Here is a 17,740-nt window from a genome sequence, read left to right as displayed (position 1 = left end):
CCGCCGCTGGAGGTTAATTTAATCCGTGATGTGCCGTTTGCGACTGCGGCTGCTAATCTCCTGTTGCTGGCGTGTAGTTTAATTACCGTGCTTTACTTCCCTGCCTCGCGCTAGCACGCCGCTCCTCTGCGACTGCTGCCATGCAGCTCAACCCCTGATGCTTTGGGGGATTTTTTTTTTCCTTCTTTTTTTTCCAGTCTGGGAGCTGGATTAGTTCCACCTTGCCACACGACACATCGGCGGCAGTGATAATTTTGCGAGTCAAAGAGGCATTTCGACAGCTTTCTCTCATTTTTTTTTTTTTTTTAATTTTGGCAAGCTAACGCAATGAACATGCGATTGAAACGCATTTGAGAGCCGGTCGCCGATGACGGCGGCATATTTAAGGTTGTATCTATTTAATTAAAACGGCACGAGACGGGGGGGGGGGGGGTTAACATCAGCAGTCAGCAGCGAGCGTCGCTGGTTTCTATGGGAGATGGGATTTCACCGTTCGTACCGTTTGAAAAAAAAGAAAAAAAATGGGAAAAAGCCGCATCAGGTTGTGGGATGGGGGGGGGGGGATGAAACCATATATCACAGCGGAGGCTTAGCGGTGTCTTCATTATAAAATATTACCTATGATGCAGACAAATAGAGCCCATTACAGGCGGAGCGATCTGATGGGTCCCTTTAGACCCAAAGTAATGGAGGTAATTGCCATATATTCATTTGCGGCGCTGTGATAACTCTGCATTTGTATGGGACGCTGCCGAGCGTGCGTCCCTCTCTCGGCTGACGCTCGTCTCCGCATCTTCGTCGACAGTCTGAAAAGTTAAAGCGTTTGAGCCCCCACTGAGCAGCGTCGGGCCTGCAGCCAGTCTGAGGCGGGGACCATTTCACTCAGCCTCAGTAATAAAAAAGAAAGAGAAAGATTTCGAGCGAAGCTAAGTGGGAAGGAGTCGGAGCGCCGCTGAATTATTGAAGCTCTGTCACACTTTTTTTTTTTAAAGCGCTTTTATAATTTCAATGCTGAAATACAATCATTATTGTTATCCATCAATTTTCTACATTGGCTTGTAGAGCACATTATGATTTCTTGATTAAAACGTCGAATCGCTCGTACACAAAAATGGGCTTTTCAGCGGGTTTGAAGTTATGCCCGATTAATTCCCGACATCTCGGCGCGCCACCTCAAATTCAGTCCTGAAAATTCAAACACTTTGATGTTTCAGTTGGTTGTTTTTGCCAAATAAGTGACAAAAATATATTTAGTTGTTCATACGTAAAATACGTATGTATGTTACATTATGTTTTCTCATTTTTATGACGGGAGGTTTAAAAAGGTCTAATACATTTGTCAAACACCGCACCTTCAAAAGTCTGCGAAGCAGAAACATTGAAGACAAAAATGAATTTGTAAATTGACAAATTGTATTCCTTTTAGTATGATTTATTTAACTATTTTTTTAAAATTTAAATTTAAATTGGTCCATAATTGAAAACTAAATTTGAATTTTATTCAGCCAGGACCCTTTTAGAGCCAATCAGGCTGGCAGCGAGGAAAATATTTGAACAAATTTGACATCACAATAACAATAATAGCATGTATCTCATATATTTTACAATTAAAACCCAGGAGAGGAAGCAAGAAAAACTAACTTGCTTAGCAGAGCACCTCACAGAGCCTGATTCATTAGGAATTTCCATCTACATTCTACGCAGATACACATTAATACCTAGCAGCCAATAGCTGAAACCGCTTGTGCTTCATCTCACTGCAGCTTTAGTGAAGGCAGGCAGGCAGTGAAGAGAAGAAAAAAAAAAAAAAAAAAAGTCTTCCTCTTGACGTGACGACGAGCTGAAAAGCTCACTGGGCCATTTTGTCAGTGTATGGATTCCTTATTACATCTTTATGTCCTGTCACAGCCTATTAAATATAAACAGCGCCTCACATCGTGTTCACTCTCATAAATTAGCATTCCGTCGGCCGTCCGACCCAGCGTGTCCCGCTTTCATTATTCATATCGGTCCCTGTGCCTTCTTATCCTCCCGCTCCTTCCCTTACAGTAATATGATGAAGCCTTTGTTGAAATGTCAATACTCCGCCCCGTATCCCCAGCTGGCGGCCTGCCATTTCATTTCCACTCTGAAACTGACGACGTCGCGCCGCCTCGAGGTTCACGTCTCGCCAGGTGCAACACTTTCACGACGCCGGAAACGCACGTGTGCGGTGCGGCGCCCCGCCTCGTGGAAATTGTCTAATTAGCCCCGGATTTAATTACCTCCCCTCCCCGCCCTTGGGACGGCGCAAAGGGCTCCGTGTTAATGAGCGCCGGATCGATAGCGGGGAAGACGACGAGGTTTGCGCTGGGCGACTCTCCAGGCCCCGCCCCCTTCCATTTGCCCCGTCGCGGTCAAGAGGTCGGACCGAGTGTGTCGGATCGTGCGCGGCCATAAAATGAAGCGCCGGCTTGGCATCGAACCCCCACCTGTCCAAACAGCTGTCGTTCTGCTTGGGAACAGCAAGTTCTTTGGGAAACGGGCCAAAATGCTTTTGTTCCAAAAGTGGAGAAACTTAAGAAACAACTGCAGGGGCGTGTGGGTGCAGGGGCATGTAAGCAATTAGCTTGATTAAAAAAGCTAAAATAATGGCGGCTGCTTCATCACTCTGGTGTCCCAGTGCTAGGCTAGGCTAACATATGAAGTATAAATTAGCGTACGATGCAGCTTATAAGGGTCTGCAGCCTGTCAGTAAACTTTGACTTACACGTTGGCTGGCTCTGCTTTTCATAAGATGCGTGCCAAAACGGCCGCTTGTGCAAAACCAACCTTTTGTGATGTCACAAAGGGCTCTCATCCACCCAGACAGGTGTGTCTAAAAAAGTACAAGAGAGTCTCACTGCTAGCAGGAAGTGAGCTCAGAACCAGCATTCTCGCAGGAGGCTCTAAGCAGAGGGCTAAATATGTGGTTTCTAGGAAATGGACAGCCTTTAAATGACATTTCAAAAATGAAATAGTCTGCTCTGCTATAGTTAAATGAACCCGCACCAGGACACTGAAGACAAATAAGCACCTTTTGAAACGGACGTCTTTAGCTTTTTTTTGTCGACAGGTAAACAAATGATGTTCAAATTACCGCTTTAAAAAAAAAAAAGACTTCAAAAAATAGAATCTGGAGGACGGAGCTTCAGTCAGCGGCCGCTGATGAATGCGCCTGCCTGCTTCTGCATGCTACCTTCTTACTGACTCGAAAGATTCGCCCACAAAAATAACCCGCGTGGTTCTAACAGTCACTAATAGCAGAGAGAGAAACCGCTGCCGGAGCGCAACGCAGTGACTCTCATCAAACAAACAAACTGCAGACGGGTTTACAAAAGACCCCCCACCCCCCACCCCCTACCCCCACTTCCCAACCGTGTCGCAGTTTCCAGCCCGCTGTGGCCGCGGCGGGAGTCTCAGCAGTCACGCTGGCGCTGAGAAGAAAGTCTGTGTGTGTGCGTGCGTATGTGTGTGTGTGTGTGTGTGTGCACGCGCACGTGTGTGTGTATTTTGTGCGCATGTCTGCGAGTGCGCCAGCCCACCAGTCTGTAGCATAAATGAGTCATCTATTAGACTTGCTTGTGAGCCAGCAGAAGAAGAAGAAGAAGAAGAAGTGGGGGGTTCGTTCCACTTTGACTATTGACTGAATGAGTCGGGCTGACAAGCTCTCTATTCATGTATGTGTGTGTGTGTGTGTGTGTGTGTGGGTGCTTATTGTGAGGAATTAAATAAAAAAAGAGGAGAGGTAGAGTCTCTCTCTCTCTCTCTCTCTCTCACTCTATCTGTGTGTGTGTGTGTGTGTGTGTGTGTGTGTGTGTGTGTGTGTGTGTGTGTGTGTGTGTGTGTGTGTGTGTGTGTGTGTGTGTACCTGAGGCAGGGCTTGGACCACCGTATCCAGCAGAGCTCTCATTCCTGTCGCCATCTTCAGCAGCTTCAGCACTGTTGTGTGTGGGTGTGTGTGTGTGTGTGTGTGTGTGTGGGAAAAAAACAGACAGAGACTTTAAGTGCGGGCATTTAGGGGGAAAATCCCTCAGGTTCAATTACACACTAAACGGGAAATGTTAAACTACGGAAAGGTCAATTCTTAATTTACACCTCTGTGTAGTGCGGCCAGTCGGCCAAACACACACACACGCACACACATGCACACAGGGGAACAGCTCTTGTCATAGCTAAGTCACTAATGCTAAGGCTGTTGGCGGCCTCAACAGGACACTAAAGAGGAATCGCAGGAAGTGAGCCAGTTATGAGAAACTCAATTCTTTTTACTGACTCATTTTAGCCAGCAAGTCAGTCACCCAGAGCGTGCGACAATCCACAACGAGCACACAAGCTCCGCCCACCAGCTCCAATTTGAAATGGGTTTATGATTCAACTCATTGTGATAAATAATGAAAGTTCAACAAGTTGTTAAGATTGTTATTTCTTCTCCTCTCTTTTCCAATCAAGAGAGTGATTTGTTCTCTTTGTGAGTGCAGGAGTGGAGCCGGGCTACTTTGAACGGGGTGATTCGTTTGTTCGTTCGCAGCTCGGCCTCGGAGGGAAAAGGGGGAGCTGAGCTGAGACCAGGAAGTGCTGCTTTTCCTGCAGGGCTGACGAAGACCGTTTCATATGTTGTTATAACAGAGGTCGCACAATAGCGAAAAGTTGCACAGTCCCTTCTTCGCGGGTTAGCTAGCTAGCTCGCGATCGCTGGGATGAATTACCGAAGTTTATGGGGCCGAGTCCTGACTCACAAGTCGGTGAATTGACTTGCTGACAAGTGCGTGAAGGGAAAGTGGAAACGCGCGCGTCTGTGTGCATTTGCGTTGCGTACCTCGAGCGATCCGCAGCACTCTCATGATCCGGATGATGGTGGGGTTGATGGGCAGGGCGGCGTTGATCTCAATCTCCTCCAAGGTGATGCCCATGACTGACAGAAGCACAATGGCCAGGTCCAGCTGGTTCCACCTGGCGCAGGCACACGCACGCACGCACGCTCAGATGAGGTGAACAGAGTTGCACGGCGCCTCCTGCCTGACTACGCCGGGAGCGATCAACTAAGAGATTGTCACATTTCGTAGCGGGGATGCTGTTCCCGCCTCCCCCGAAGCCCTTAATAAATCCGTCATGTGCCGCAAAATGCTTGTCAGGCAATTTCTTTTTCTGTCTTTTTCTTTCTTTGCCGCCTTGAAGGCAGATGAGAAACAGATGTTTGTGAAATGGGGAGGGGGAGGAGGAGGGGGGTGGGGGGTGGGGGGTGTTGGTCTGTAGCCACCGCTGTCAATCAAACGTCTTACTTACTGGCGGGCAGCTGGAATTACGCCAATACGCTGTGCACTAGTTTTTGCTTGCTGGCGTGTTTTTGTTGTTTATCTTTGTATATCTATATTGGAAACAAGCCCCAGAAGTACGTACACTTACTCTCTCTCTCTCTCTCTCTCTCTCTCTCACACACACACACACACACACGAGAACTTGGACTTTAATCAAGATGAGACAGATACAACTTTTACGAGGCACATCCAGAGTGAGGCGACAAAGCGAAGCGATCAAAGCGGCGAAAACATTTTCCTTGCCAGCTCAGAGTCGTTGACGAGGCTCTCTCTCTCTCTTCCAGCCCTCCACGACTCCCTCGTACCCACCTCGGCTTGAGAAGGTGAAGCCGCCCTCGGGGGAGGCGGGCGGGGGGGGTCAAAGCGGCCGTTTTTTGCTGCGCTCGGCGTTTGTTGCTGTGCTCGGAAGCACTTGGACGGGGAATACAGGGATGCCGGAACGCAGCCCGGTGGCCACGAGGGCCTCAGAAGGGACATAATAAAAATCTTTTCTGCATCCCCCCCCCGTATGTCTTCAACTTCAGCGGCTCCAAAGATTTGGATTCGTCTCATGTTTACGTCTGATCGGGAGCCAATTGAGAGAGCATCTACGTGTGAAGACTTGGATGTTGACTCATTATTCACGCCATCCTTCCATTTTACTTGCTTTACTTGATAGTCAAAAAAGCAGTAAAGGCTTTTGGCAGCTCATCCGTCCCTCCACAGGACACAACAGCGCCCCCTTTGACGGAGAACGGAGTCACGGCCGCGCGGCGTGCGCGGCAGGAGCGTTTCGAGGAGTTTCGAAGCTGTTCGGGAAATAAAAGTTTGCTCTCCACCCGTTATTTTTCCCTCCCGTCATCGGGGCTGTTGTGGAATCAGTCACGGAAAACAGACAGCGATGATGATGAGGAGCAGGAGAAGAAAAAAACAAACAAAACACAATGGAAAAAAACGTTTCCATGCAAAGTGGACCGAACGCACGAGAGGGAATGAAAGGGCCAATCGCGTCGGACCAGAAAATCCATGTTGCCAGCACGCCCACTTACAGTGGAGCTAATAATGGTGCGTTCGCACTCAAAAGACGGGTCGTAATCCTCTATAGTGCCGCGGCTCCGATCCCCGACTCCATTTATAACCATCAAAGCAAATCGCCAATTTTATTCGCGCTGCCATTACACTTTTTTTTTTTTTTTTGCGCTATTTATCGCGCCACTATTTATAATAACGTTACTCAAAGAGATTACGGCATGCGCTTGGAAGCCCACCCACCGCCACCTCCTACACCCGCCCCCCCACCCTCCAATGGTCGACTCTTTAATGTTTAATTCTCACGTCCAACACGACGACGACGAGCGGCTGAGCCGAAGTGACGAGCGCTCGAGCGACGTCCTAATTGTCGACTTCCTGCGAGCCGCGCAAAGCCCGCCGCGCCGCACCTAATCCGAAAGGGCCCTCGTGCTGTTTCGGCTGTGACAAAAGATGGTGAGAGGAAAAAAGAACAACGAAAAATAAAAGCAGATTAAGGAGAGCGGCGGCAGAAACAACTCTGGACAGCAGATTAGCAAAGAGGTGCAGCGGCTGGATGGGTGAATTCTGCAAGGAAAGCGAGACGTCGCGGGGATTTGTACACGTGCACGGGCAGGACGCTGGAAACGAGCGCATGGACAAACAATCTTTTGTTTTGTTTTTTTTAAACCAAACCAAACCTAAGCCAAAAACAAAAAAAAGTAAAAAAAAAAAAGTTGACTATTTCGACAACCAAAATAAAAACAAACAAAGAAACAAATAAACCGTTTTTCCGATTCCCGATTTTGCACTCAAGATCAGTTCTGCTTTCTTTTCCATACGTTAAAAACAACAACAACAACAACAAAACACAACCAAAAAGAAAACTCTCTATGATGTAGTAGAAAACTTGCGGGTCACCGGCTTTGCCTCGAATTGAAGTTTCCAAATTGCACAACCACCCGTTATCCGTTTTGTCTATTTTCCAATTGAGCAAAAAAAATCGGAAAAACAAATTGTTATCTGTTTTTTTTCTCATTGTGGTTGTCGAAACCGATATTGAAAAAAAATACAAGTTTTGATTTTTGTTTTTTTTGGCTTTGGCTTCAGTTTGAAAACGGAACAAACAAATAATGCACGGATGACAAAGTCAGGCAGGCAGGCAGGCACACACACACACACACACACACACACACACACACACACACACACACACACACACACACACACACACACACACACACACACACACGAGTGCAGCGTCGACTCACACAGTTGGGGGAGAAAAGAAAAAAAAACTGCACACTACCTGTCTTTGAAGAAGCGGCGAAAGCCGAAGGCGATTAGTTTGAGGATGGATTCCAGCACAAAAGTGGAGGTGAAGAAATAGTTGCAGTACTTCAGGGCCATATCCAGAGACTGCAACGAGAGATTACAAAAGGGGGACATGGGTGTGTGTGTGTGTGTGTGTGTGTCGGGGGAGGGAGAAACTGCAGAGTGTTTCTATTGTTTGTGCAGCCGAGCCGACCGCGCCAGAGGCTCGACGCACACAACATTTGAACGCGCCGGCCGCTCCCGTCTACCAGCATTCTCATCGACTCCGAAGGCGATGGCGCTCTAATTGTTTGAACGCGGCGCCAGCTTCGCTTCCTGCTATTAAAAGAGTCTCGGGATTATCTCTTCTTTTTTGGCCCCGTGTGGATCTCCCAGCGTCTTAGAACAGCGTCAGCAGCCGCTGGACGCTTGCCAAATGTCAGAACCGGCGACTGAACAAACGCATCCGAGACCTGCGTGTTATTTATCTGATGCTCCCCCACTTACAGGACGACGGAAGTCCCTTTTTTGTTCGGTAGAAAGGGCAAAACAGGCCGACTTATCTCGACGATAATCACTTTTCTGGCCCTGCGCGCAAATAATAAAGATACAAAAAAAATTGTATCAGGGTTGTGAGCTTCTATTCATCGCACAGGAATGAACAGATATGTGTCCCGTCGGAGGTGCAATCAGTTGCTCCTTTGTGTGGCCCCCAGTTTGATGCTGATTGACCATCAGCTTCCTCACTGTCTTTCAAGCTGTTTGAGGTTGTCGGGGTGTCAACCCTCAGGTCAAGGGTTCGATTCCTATGTGGAGTTTGCTGGTTCTCCCTGTGTCTGCCTGGGTTCTCGCCGGGTCTTCCGACTTTCTCCCAAAGTCCAAAAGACGCAATGGAGAATTTTGAATTGGGCTCCAGGTTTGAAAGACTGTCGGTGGTTGTTTGTGTGTCTGTGAGTCTCTATGTCCAGGTTGTGGCCCCGCCTTCACCCGCAGACAGCTGGGATAGGATCAAGAGGTCATAGTAGATGATGGTAAATGGAGGGATGGACGGATTTAAATAATTGGCAAATCTGGGGGAAAATATAGTTTTAAGCAGTGGCTTAAAAACAATAATTGGGGACTACAATTACCGTCAGTCAATATGTGCCCATCATTGTAAAACAGATTTGGGAGGTAACTGGAATTAATACACGTTAGTTTATCACGAGCGGTGTGGAAAAATCGGCGTTATGGAGAATTTCTATTTTAATTTTAATAGAGAGGTGTTTTGGTTTTCTCGAAGGAAGGCAGCGTTACACTGCAGACAAGTTGGTAGTTTACCACAGGGCCTCGCAGAAAAAAACGAATCGCCACCATCTGCACTCACACTCACAGCTACAGCCAATTAGCCCGGTGTTGATGCCTCTGTGACTGCGGGTGGGAGCTGGAGCACCTGGAGAGAACCCTCACAGACTCAGGCTGAACATTCATCCCCAAATAGAAAGGCCCTGGACCACTCAGACTTGAGCCAAGCGACCTTCTGGCTGTACCGCCGCGTCTGATTGTGCTTACAGCATCTGTGGAGGTCAAACACTTAAATCCAACACAGTTCAGCACTTTTTTTGGAAGCTGAAATAGTTGGAAAGGTTTTTTTTTTTCTGTTCCAGAAGGAGGGACTGATGGGACAAGAACAGTAGAAAATGCCAAGTATATAATAATGTTAATGGATAACAAACGCAGCAAATTAATGTAATCAAGCACCTTTTCCCAAGTAGTTTGTCTTTTGAAAATATTGCAATAAAATGATACCGCGCACTTGCTACTGATGTATTATCGCCAATATTCCATATTTTTATAACAAACAAATGCGTCTTTGTATATATTTTGCATCCCACATGCTTTACAGGAGGCTGGTCCCCAGCATTGCGGTATAACAGAGGCACGGCTCAGACGACTGAAAAGTAACCGAGTCGTCAGTCATCCGAACACAAGTATCTCGTAACTCGGTTTTTGCGGGCCTTGCGGGCTCCCTTACGTGGGGTTGACTGTAGTGCTCCAAGGACATTGTGATGACGTTGATGCAGATGATGAAGGTGATGGTGAGGTCCAGGTAGTGGTTGGTGCACAGCGTGTGGATCATCAGCCGGACTTTGCCGTAGCTGCTGTAGTAGGGCAGCTTCTGGGCTTCTGGTAGCGGAAAGAAGACAGGAGACCCCATTAAAAATTATTGTTATTAAAACTTAATAAAACTTCATGACAACAACAAAAGCTTCTGCTGTTTTTGTTTTTTTTTACCACCTTCAACCAGGCTCCCGGAGTCCAAGATGGCGGCCCATTCATTTCAATGAAGTCAATGACTTCCGCATTAATGGGCGCTTAGAGCATGCACAGTAGTGTCACTTCCCATCATGCCTCTGTAACTCACATGGTCTGTTTGGCCAATCAGAACGATTCTGGAGAACGTCGCTGCCAGACACGTCAGGATGCGTCCTGACGTGTCTGGAAGTGACGTTGCCAATCAGAACGAGCTGAGACACAGCAGCACGTACGACGTTGTGTGGCAAGAAACTCTTTCCTGGTGATTTTCTGGCCTTTATCATTTTTTAAATTTACTAAAAGACCAGAACTGAAACATCTACATTAGAGAGATTTTCTATGAATCAAGTTTCAGGTCAGAGTCGTCCTGTCAGCTGTTTTAAAGGCGATTATTTTTATATTGCGGCCTATAGGGAAAATGCTTTTTGGGCCCATGGGATTTTTTTGCTGCAGTACCTCAAGTGACCACTGGGAAAGATTGGCACGCCACCATATTGCCAGTCCGGTATCCAGATCTTATAATACATCCATGCCTTCGCCTAAATTCTATCACTGCCTGCCATTTGACAGTGTGAAGTACCGTTGCTTAAGTGCGCCACCCATTCTTATTGTCCCATTATCATTTTCTCTCTTCACTGGTTCTGGCCACATTAAACCTCTTCGTGCGCTAAGTCCCGCCCTCTTACTCCTCCTCTTCTTCTCCATCCGCCGCTGACGCTTCTCCTCGCGCCGCTTGGCCTCCTCCACCTCCTGGTGCTGTCGGCACTTGTGGAAGTTCTCCACCACCACGCCGACGAACATGTTGAGCACGAAGAAGCTGACGATGAGGAGGAAGGAGATGAAGTAGAGCAGCATCCACGGGTTGTTGTTGGTGACGGGCTTGAGGAGAGACGGGAAGGAGGAAGTTTTCAGAGGGTGAAGTGAAGCTGCATTTGAACATTTTTTGGATCAAATTAGAAGACCATACCTGCTGGTCCACGGCCACAGCATCCAGGCCGTGGTACATGATGTTGACCCATCCGTCCTTGGAGGCGAGCACAAACAGGGACATCAGAGCCTGAGGGAAAAAAAAAAAACAGAAAACCGCTGGTCAATCTTCTGAAAATCGACATGCGCAGCGCCTTACGATAAAAGAATCAGTAAACGCAACACTGACCTGTCCCAGGTTATCAAAGTTGTACTTGTGGTGAACCCACTTGTAGTTGGCCTGCAAGCAGTCCGACTTGTTGGTGATGTTCTTCACATCCAGGCCGAGGCAGTAGAAGAACTTGCCTTTAAAAAGCTGCCGGCAGAAAAGTACGATGAGTGCGAGATTTCCAACGGCGTCCGGGCGGAAACAGAGAAACGAGCCTTCAGAGGCGGCTCGCAGTGGTATGAAAGGCAACCAGTAATTAAAATAAGAAGCCGGTCAAAGTTCTCGCTAGGTATAATTGTTGTGCAGGAGAGATTGTATGTAATCAAAATGACAGGAAGTGTTTTGAGGGGAAGGGAGGGAACGTTCTAATCCAAAATAAATGCACCATAATAAAACAGCTTGTCTCTGCTTTTTCTCCCACCTGGACACCAAGAATGCCAAAGATAATGAAGAAGGCGCAACAGATGAGGACGATGTTGCCGATGGGCTTGAGGGACGTGATGAGCGTCTCCACCACCAGCTTCAGACCCGGAGCTCTGCTGATCACCCTGAAGAGGAAGGTGGTTGTCGGTTGAAGAAGGTTGACAAATGTGACTTTTAAAAGAAGTTCTGCTGCTTGGTTCGTACCTGAGGGGACGCAACGTTCTGAGCAGTCGGAGGACTCTGAGCACGCCCAGGATCTTGGCCCCGCCTGCCATGGACACTACGATGTCAATCAGAGACACGAAGACCAGGAAGCCGTCCAGGATGTTCCAGCTGCTGCGCAAGTAGGCCTGCTCGCCCACATACAGACCCATGGACACCACCTGGAGGAGGGGCGGAACACTGTCAGACCGGAGCCGAGCGTTCCAGAAAACATGTTGTGCATCACCGTCTATTTTTGAATAAGTTTAAAATCACCTTAATCAAAAACATCTCATTGCAAATTTTGCAATTTTCAGAAATGCTCTCATGTGAATTTTCTTTAAAATGCACTTTAAAAGGCTTGTTTGAAACTCACTAAGTCACAAAGGTTCAAGCTGGAGTCACACATGGGCTGAAAGTTATTTCTGAATCTTCCCCTGGATTATAAATAATAAAAGGCAACGCCTCTCGACTTCAGCACGGTGGGAGAGGTGATCCACATTCATCTAGACACATGTAAAAATTCCTGCTTGAAAAGTTCACCTAGTTTAGTTTCAGTCTTGTGTGACAATAATGGCCTGCGGGTGAACAAGTAATATCATCAAGACACAAAACAAAGCGGCAGTTTCCTACATAGATACAAACGGCGAAGGGGAGTTTGTCGGTTTGTGTGTGTGGATTGAAGGCAAAACCGCATGGAAAGAAGAAGGAGGAGAAAAAAAAAAAAATCCACATTTGTAAAAATGCCCACGTTCGCCAGGACAAGGCCGCAGTCTGCTTCGGAGCGAGACAACTGTCACATTTGGAAATAGACAAATGGCAGCAGGAGGGAAACATGGCGAGACAGAAGGAGGGAGAGAATGAAAGATAACAAAAGTCATCTTCATGCTGCAGAACAACAGCACGATGACGGGCTAAAAAACAAACAAACAAACAGACAAAGAAAACCACAGACTGACTACATTTTAACTAATCAAAGAACGAGACATAAACTTTACTCCTTCCAGTTTGAGGAGCAGCTGTTGTTGTTGACTTAAAGTGTCCTCGCACAAGCACAACGCTGGACTGGGAGCGTAAGATATGCCCGGGCAAAATACATAAATAAATAAATAAATAAATAAAAATCTGCAACTGACATTTGAGGCTGTTTGCCAAGAATCCAGTGAAGCTTCAAAGGGACTGTGTGGAGGCGAGCGAGCAAACACGTCAAGACGGCGGAAAGATCAGCGCTGGCAAACATCTGAGGGTCCAAATGCCAAAATGGAAACTGACCTGGGGAGGCAGCAGAACGTCGCAGTGTGGAGATTCCATTATCCCGCCCAAACGTGTGTGCAAGTTCATGCTATGTCGCGCCGCTTATTGACTCAACCCCCGGTGCAATCATTAAAGGTCCCGTGTTATACTGCAAATGTGTCTTCAGATTGTCATTTTTCCATTGCAGCCCTGTTGCAGCCCTGCAGCAAACAGCATCGTTAACCCTCTGTTTGCAGCCAAATGTCAAGCCAAAGCGCGACTTAAAGGTCCCCAAACCTCATCCTTGTGATTCAAGACTTAAAAGAAGCCTGCCACAAAAAAAAAACGCTCAGTTTTAGCTTCCTGCTAAAGCTGATGCTGTGGTGGATCTTCCACATGTTTAGAAGGAACACAAAAACTAGGTGTTCTCAGAGGCTGCAGGTGCTGCCCCTGACCTGCTGATCCCTGTATGACATCACTCAGGGCTTATTCCCAGAACTGCATGCTTCTGTAGGAACTTTCCAGAGAGTGGATGGACTTCTGTCATTTCTGGGCAGGTTGACTGACAGGGTTCAGTACCTGTAAAACTCCTTTAAAAGCAACGCAAACGTTCATCGGATCAGATGAGATGCTGCAGGATTCACGATGGACCGAACGCCGCCTTCATTCCAATGAGGAACGGAGCACTGAGAGCAGAGACACCCACCTGATTGTTGCCAAAGTGAAATTCATCATACTGAGGAACCTCTAGACCTCCACCGCACGGCCCAACAACTCATAAACCCGGCTGCGCCGCGCTGTTTACGCCGCTGCATCTCGCGGACAGGCGGTGGCAGCGACGAGGTTCCTACGGTGAGATTAATGCATCTCAAAGCAGCGGCGGATATTAAAGAGCTACACGAGGCTCCGACGGACGGAGACAGGGAGGCAGACATGTAAGGGTCCGGGGGAGCTGACAAGTCTGCGGCTCCTTGACGGGCGGTTAATAATTGATTGCGGGAGTGCATAATTGATGGCCCACTTGTGCCAAAGCCCTTTCAGAGAGAGAAAACAGTGACGGCGGTGAAGGAAAAAAAGAAAAGATAAGGAAGATGGGGGGAAGGGGAGGGGGAGGGGGAAAAAAAAAACAGGGGTGAGGCAGAGTCCAGAAAACACAGTGACGGGAACGCAGAGAACCTCGGGAAGCGGGAAAAAAAATAAAGCCAAGAGGACGCTTCAGGAAGCAAGAGAGGAGAGGAGGGAGGGAGGGAGGGAGGGAGAGAGAGAACGCGGAGGAGTGCCGGAGATGGACCGCATCCACTGGAAAGAAGTGACCGCTAATTAACGACGGCGCTTAATTGCTCAGAGAAACGCGGCGACCGCCAAGGGAGGCGGGAGAGGGAGGACGGACGGACGGACGGACGGCGCCGAGGAGTTATTGGCAGCCGGAGGACACGCAGTAAAATGTTACCTTGAGAGTCATCTCGCCCACAAAGATGGCGGTGAAGATGTAGTTGGAGATGGTGAGGAAGACTCGTTCCTGGAGACGCAGTCAGAAAGAGGAGAAGACGAACGATCAAATGAAATTCGTCAAATTGGCTCGGCCGAACGGAGCCGACGGGACGCGTTTACCAAGCTGCCCTGCAGGATCTTGGGCCTCTCCAGAGCCACGGTGATGCAGTTGGAGAAGATGAAGGCCAGCACCACGTAGTCGAACAGCTTGTGGGCGATGATGGACTGGCACAGCTGTCTGAACCTGGGAGAAGACGACGAGTTTAGTTTGGTTCGGGCACGTTTGCTTCTCGTACGCCAATGAAATCGCACAATTCTGCAGTTCAAATCATAGAGAACGACAAACAAAATGAATATTGGGTTAATATAGCAAAACAGACCTCTGTGCTGATACTGCTCCTCTTATAAAATATGCAATTCAATGTTATACATTTTTTGTATGTATTTAAATGCAGAGACATCCATATCACACATTTTGTACTATCCAAATTAACATAAGTATGACAACAAAACGTATACACACTGTATCTTGTGAACGTCACACACGTCACATCACATGTTTTGAACTGATTGATGCCTGGACATTGCGGAGGAGTTTTAAAAAAAACCCCACCAAGGAACAAAAACTGAATGTTAAAGGTTTAATATGATGGAGGTGAAGAAGAAGAAGAAAAAAACTAAAGACGCTGTTCCCAACCAGTGAGTGGAAGGATGAAGCTGCTGCTCTCTATTTGTTCAGGAGAGGGTTTTTTTTTCTCTCCATGTTTTCTCTCTACCACGGGGAAGTTTGATATTTCTAATTAAATCTTCAAATCAATTGAATGTGTTTTAGGGGAAACTTGTGATCTCTTATGAAAGCGGTGGGTAAATAAAGTGAACCGCCGTCACTGTTGCTGGAAGACAGTGAAAGATGATGAGCCATAAAAGAACAAAAGATGGTTTATTTGGTTCCTCCAGCCCGCCTGTTGCGGTCGTTCACCGACTCTTCCTGTCAGAGACGAGGGATCGCGACTCACGATTCACAACTCAGTAAATTGACTCTCGAATTCTGAGTGATTTATTCAGGACTTGCGAGTCCGCTGGACCTTCCGCATGCTTGAAAGGCGGAGACAAGGTGGTTTCAACTCAGGATCTAGAAGTGTTTTCACCCACCTGAGAGAGGGACCAGTGCCCTTTGTGACATCACAGAGGGCCAAATCTCTAGATATTTGTGTGTTAGCAAGCAACAGATGTAAGAGGGTGCGTTTTTCTCAATTCGAAGCTGTTTAATCGACGGCAAGAAAGATTTTGCAAAGTGAGTTTTGCATGACGGGACCTTCAAATGAGCCTCGTGCTTGTCTCAAAGCCAAGGAGAGACCGAGATGACGAGGAAACGCAACAGAGCTGGTCCTGAACGATGTCTGTTGCGTATGGGAGGGCTCCCTCACGTCTCGGCAGCTAAACAAACATCCTCATCCGGCATCGCTCGCTCCCGATTCTAAACAAATTGCAATGAGTGCGGCCTTCCAGGCGGAGCACTCCTGAGTACGAGTCCCTCCGCGGGGAGGGGGAGGACGAAAAGCACAGGAGAACGAGGGAAAAGACACAAGCGGCGAACACTATTTAAAAAAAAAAAAAAAAAAAAAAGAAGTATATATATCGCGCCGCGCTGCCGGAGAGCAATTAAACATCTTTTGGTTTTGGAGGAGACAAAGTGAAACAGATCCAACACGGGGAGGCTGTGTTTGGGTTTAGCCGCGGCTGCATGGAATGCGGCTCCACTGCCTTGCTTCTCCCGCTGCCGCAGCGTCGCCACCGGAGGTAACCGGCAGGATTTAATTGGCGCCAGCAGTATTACATTCACACCCGGGGGTCTGGTTTCCAGGTTCCCGGGGCAGGGGGGTAGAAAAACAGTGCTTTGTTTAGTGCTTTTTTTTTGTTGTTGTTGGTGGGAGAGAGGAGGGGTTGGAAATCAATAAGTAGATCTAAAACCGGCCCCTTCCTGCTGAAAAGGTTCAGTGACCAGAATCAGCGTCCTCGCCTCCTGACAACTGCTGCATGAAATGAATAAAGAGAAACGTAAAATGAGACGTCTGCCACGTAATTTCTCCTGGGGGAAGCTGCATCCACCTCCTGCGGTCAGCGGCAGGGCAGCCCTTTGGTTTTTTTTTTTAATGCTGCAGCCAGGAGTAAAGCAAAAAAAAAAAACCCAAAAAGTTTTTTTTGTTATTTTTAATGAGGGAAAAAGCAGCGTCCAGCTCGGATGAAACCGCTGCTCCGGCAGCACCTGTGCTAATCTGTTTAGCGCCGTTTTACAGCTTGGTCCTCCTGCTCTCCTGCGGTTTTATAGCAACTTCGCCTCTGCCGGCTCCTCCAGGAAGCCTCCAGGAGGCTTCAGGTTGTGCTGAGGACCTCGTCTCGCTGCGGACGGCCTGTTGGAATTAGCGAGAGCCGAGTTCTGAGCGACGGAGGGTTAAGGCGAAAGCGCTTCTCTTTAAAATGAATAAATAACTCCAGCCGGTGGTTTTTGGTCGGCGGCCTCGTGATGTAACGAGTCCATGACTGAGTGTCCTGCATCAAACGGGGCTGACGGCGGAAAAAATATTAAATAAAAATAAAAGAATGATCAAAAAAATGGAGGAGGGTCTCACTTGTTCTGCGGGGAGAAGAGGAAGACGGACCAGTCCTCTCTGGCCTCGCACCAGTCGGGCCGGTACACCTCCAACATCTTCTGCATGCGGAAGCACAAGCTCTGCACGCACGCACACACACACACACACACACACACACACACACACACACACAAGGGCATCAACAGAGTAGAACACAAAAGATAGAGAGATTCCTTCTATAATCCACCAAAGCGAGACCCCCCACTCCCCCCCCCCCCAGGTCCTAAACCCTCCCTTCTAATTAACCTTGTTTCCTGCTCTGGCGCGCAGTCGTGTTTACGGTGCAAAAAAAAAACAACGGGGCTCCCGCCGGGGGTCCCAGGTGAGCGCGAGCGAGCAACTAACGGAATTTGTACAAATCGGCGGAAAATCCCGCACGGTGGCTGGGATGAGCAGCATCGGAGGCTCCGGTCTCAATGGTTCCCTTCATGTGGGGATCGCCGGGCCGTTGCTTGCGCTTCATTCCGTCTTAAGGAAACGCTGAGCTACGCTTGGCCTCCCCACCGCCTACGGCGACTCACGTAGTCGATCTCGTCGTCCAGGTCCTCACGCTCCTTGCCGCGGTTGTTGACCTGCGGGTAGACGTCGGCGATCAGCTGCGGGTTCGTGCCCTCGCCGCGCTCGTCGGGCCGCCGACCGCCGGCGCCAGGGGGCTGCAGGAGCTGCGACAGCGG

The 17,740-nt window shown here is 48.2% G+C and overlaps 1 protein-coding gene across 6 annotated transcripts in view; it reads right to left on the bottom strand.

Annotated features, from left to right (window-relative positions):
- Nucleotides 1-17,740, bottom strand: part of cacna1ia (calcium voltage-gated channel subunit alpha1 Ia) — an 84,341-nt gene that overhangs the window by 20,248 nt on the left and 46,353 nt on the right. For all 6 annotated transcript variants that reach the window (XM_076023998.1, XM_076023997.1, XM_076023999.1 and 3 more), the window contains exons 15-27: nt 17,588-17,740; nt 17,046-17,146; nt 14,536-14,659; nt 14,375-14,443; nt 11,695-11,873; nt 11,489-11,615; nt 11,089-11,214; nt 10,900-10,989; nt 10,619-10,811; nt 9,652-9,803; nt 7,633-7,742; nt 4,838-4,971; nt 3,890-3,960 (exon numbers count right to left, since the gene is read on the bottom strand). The exon at nt 17,588-17,740 is cut by the window's right edge and continues 576 nt beyond it. In XM_076023998.1, coding sequence (XP_075880113.1) covers nt 3,890-3,960; nt 4,838-4,971; nt 7,633-7,742; nt 9,652-9,803; nt 10,619-10,811; nt 10,900-10,989; nt 11,089-11,214; nt 11,489-11,615; nt 11,695-11,873; nt 14,375-14,443; nt 14,536-14,659; nt 17,046-17,146; nt 17,588-17,740 — 1,629 coding nt within the window. The remainder of the gene's footprint in view (nt 1-3,889; nt 3,961-4,837; nt 4,972-7,632; nt 7,743-9,651; nt 9,804-10,618; nt 10,812-10,899; nt 10,990-11,088; nt 11,215-11,488; nt 11,616-11,694; nt 11,874-14,374; nt 14,444-14,535; nt 14,660-17,045; nt 17,147-17,587) is intronic.

Source organism: Nelusetta ayraudi, unplaced genomic scaffold (assembly GCF_046127955.1).
Source record: "Nelusetta ayraudi isolate G7.1 ecotype Tasmania unplaced genomic scaffold, CSIRO-AGI_Nayr_v1 ptg000016l, whole genome shotgun sequence".
Classification (NCBI taxonomy): Eukaryota; Metazoa; Chordata; class Actinopteri; order Tetraodontiformes; family Monacanthidae; genus Nelusetta; species Nelusetta ayraudi.
The sequence above is the reverse complement of the archived record's forward strand: the minus strand, read 5'-3'. Positions and strand labels throughout refer to the sequence as shown.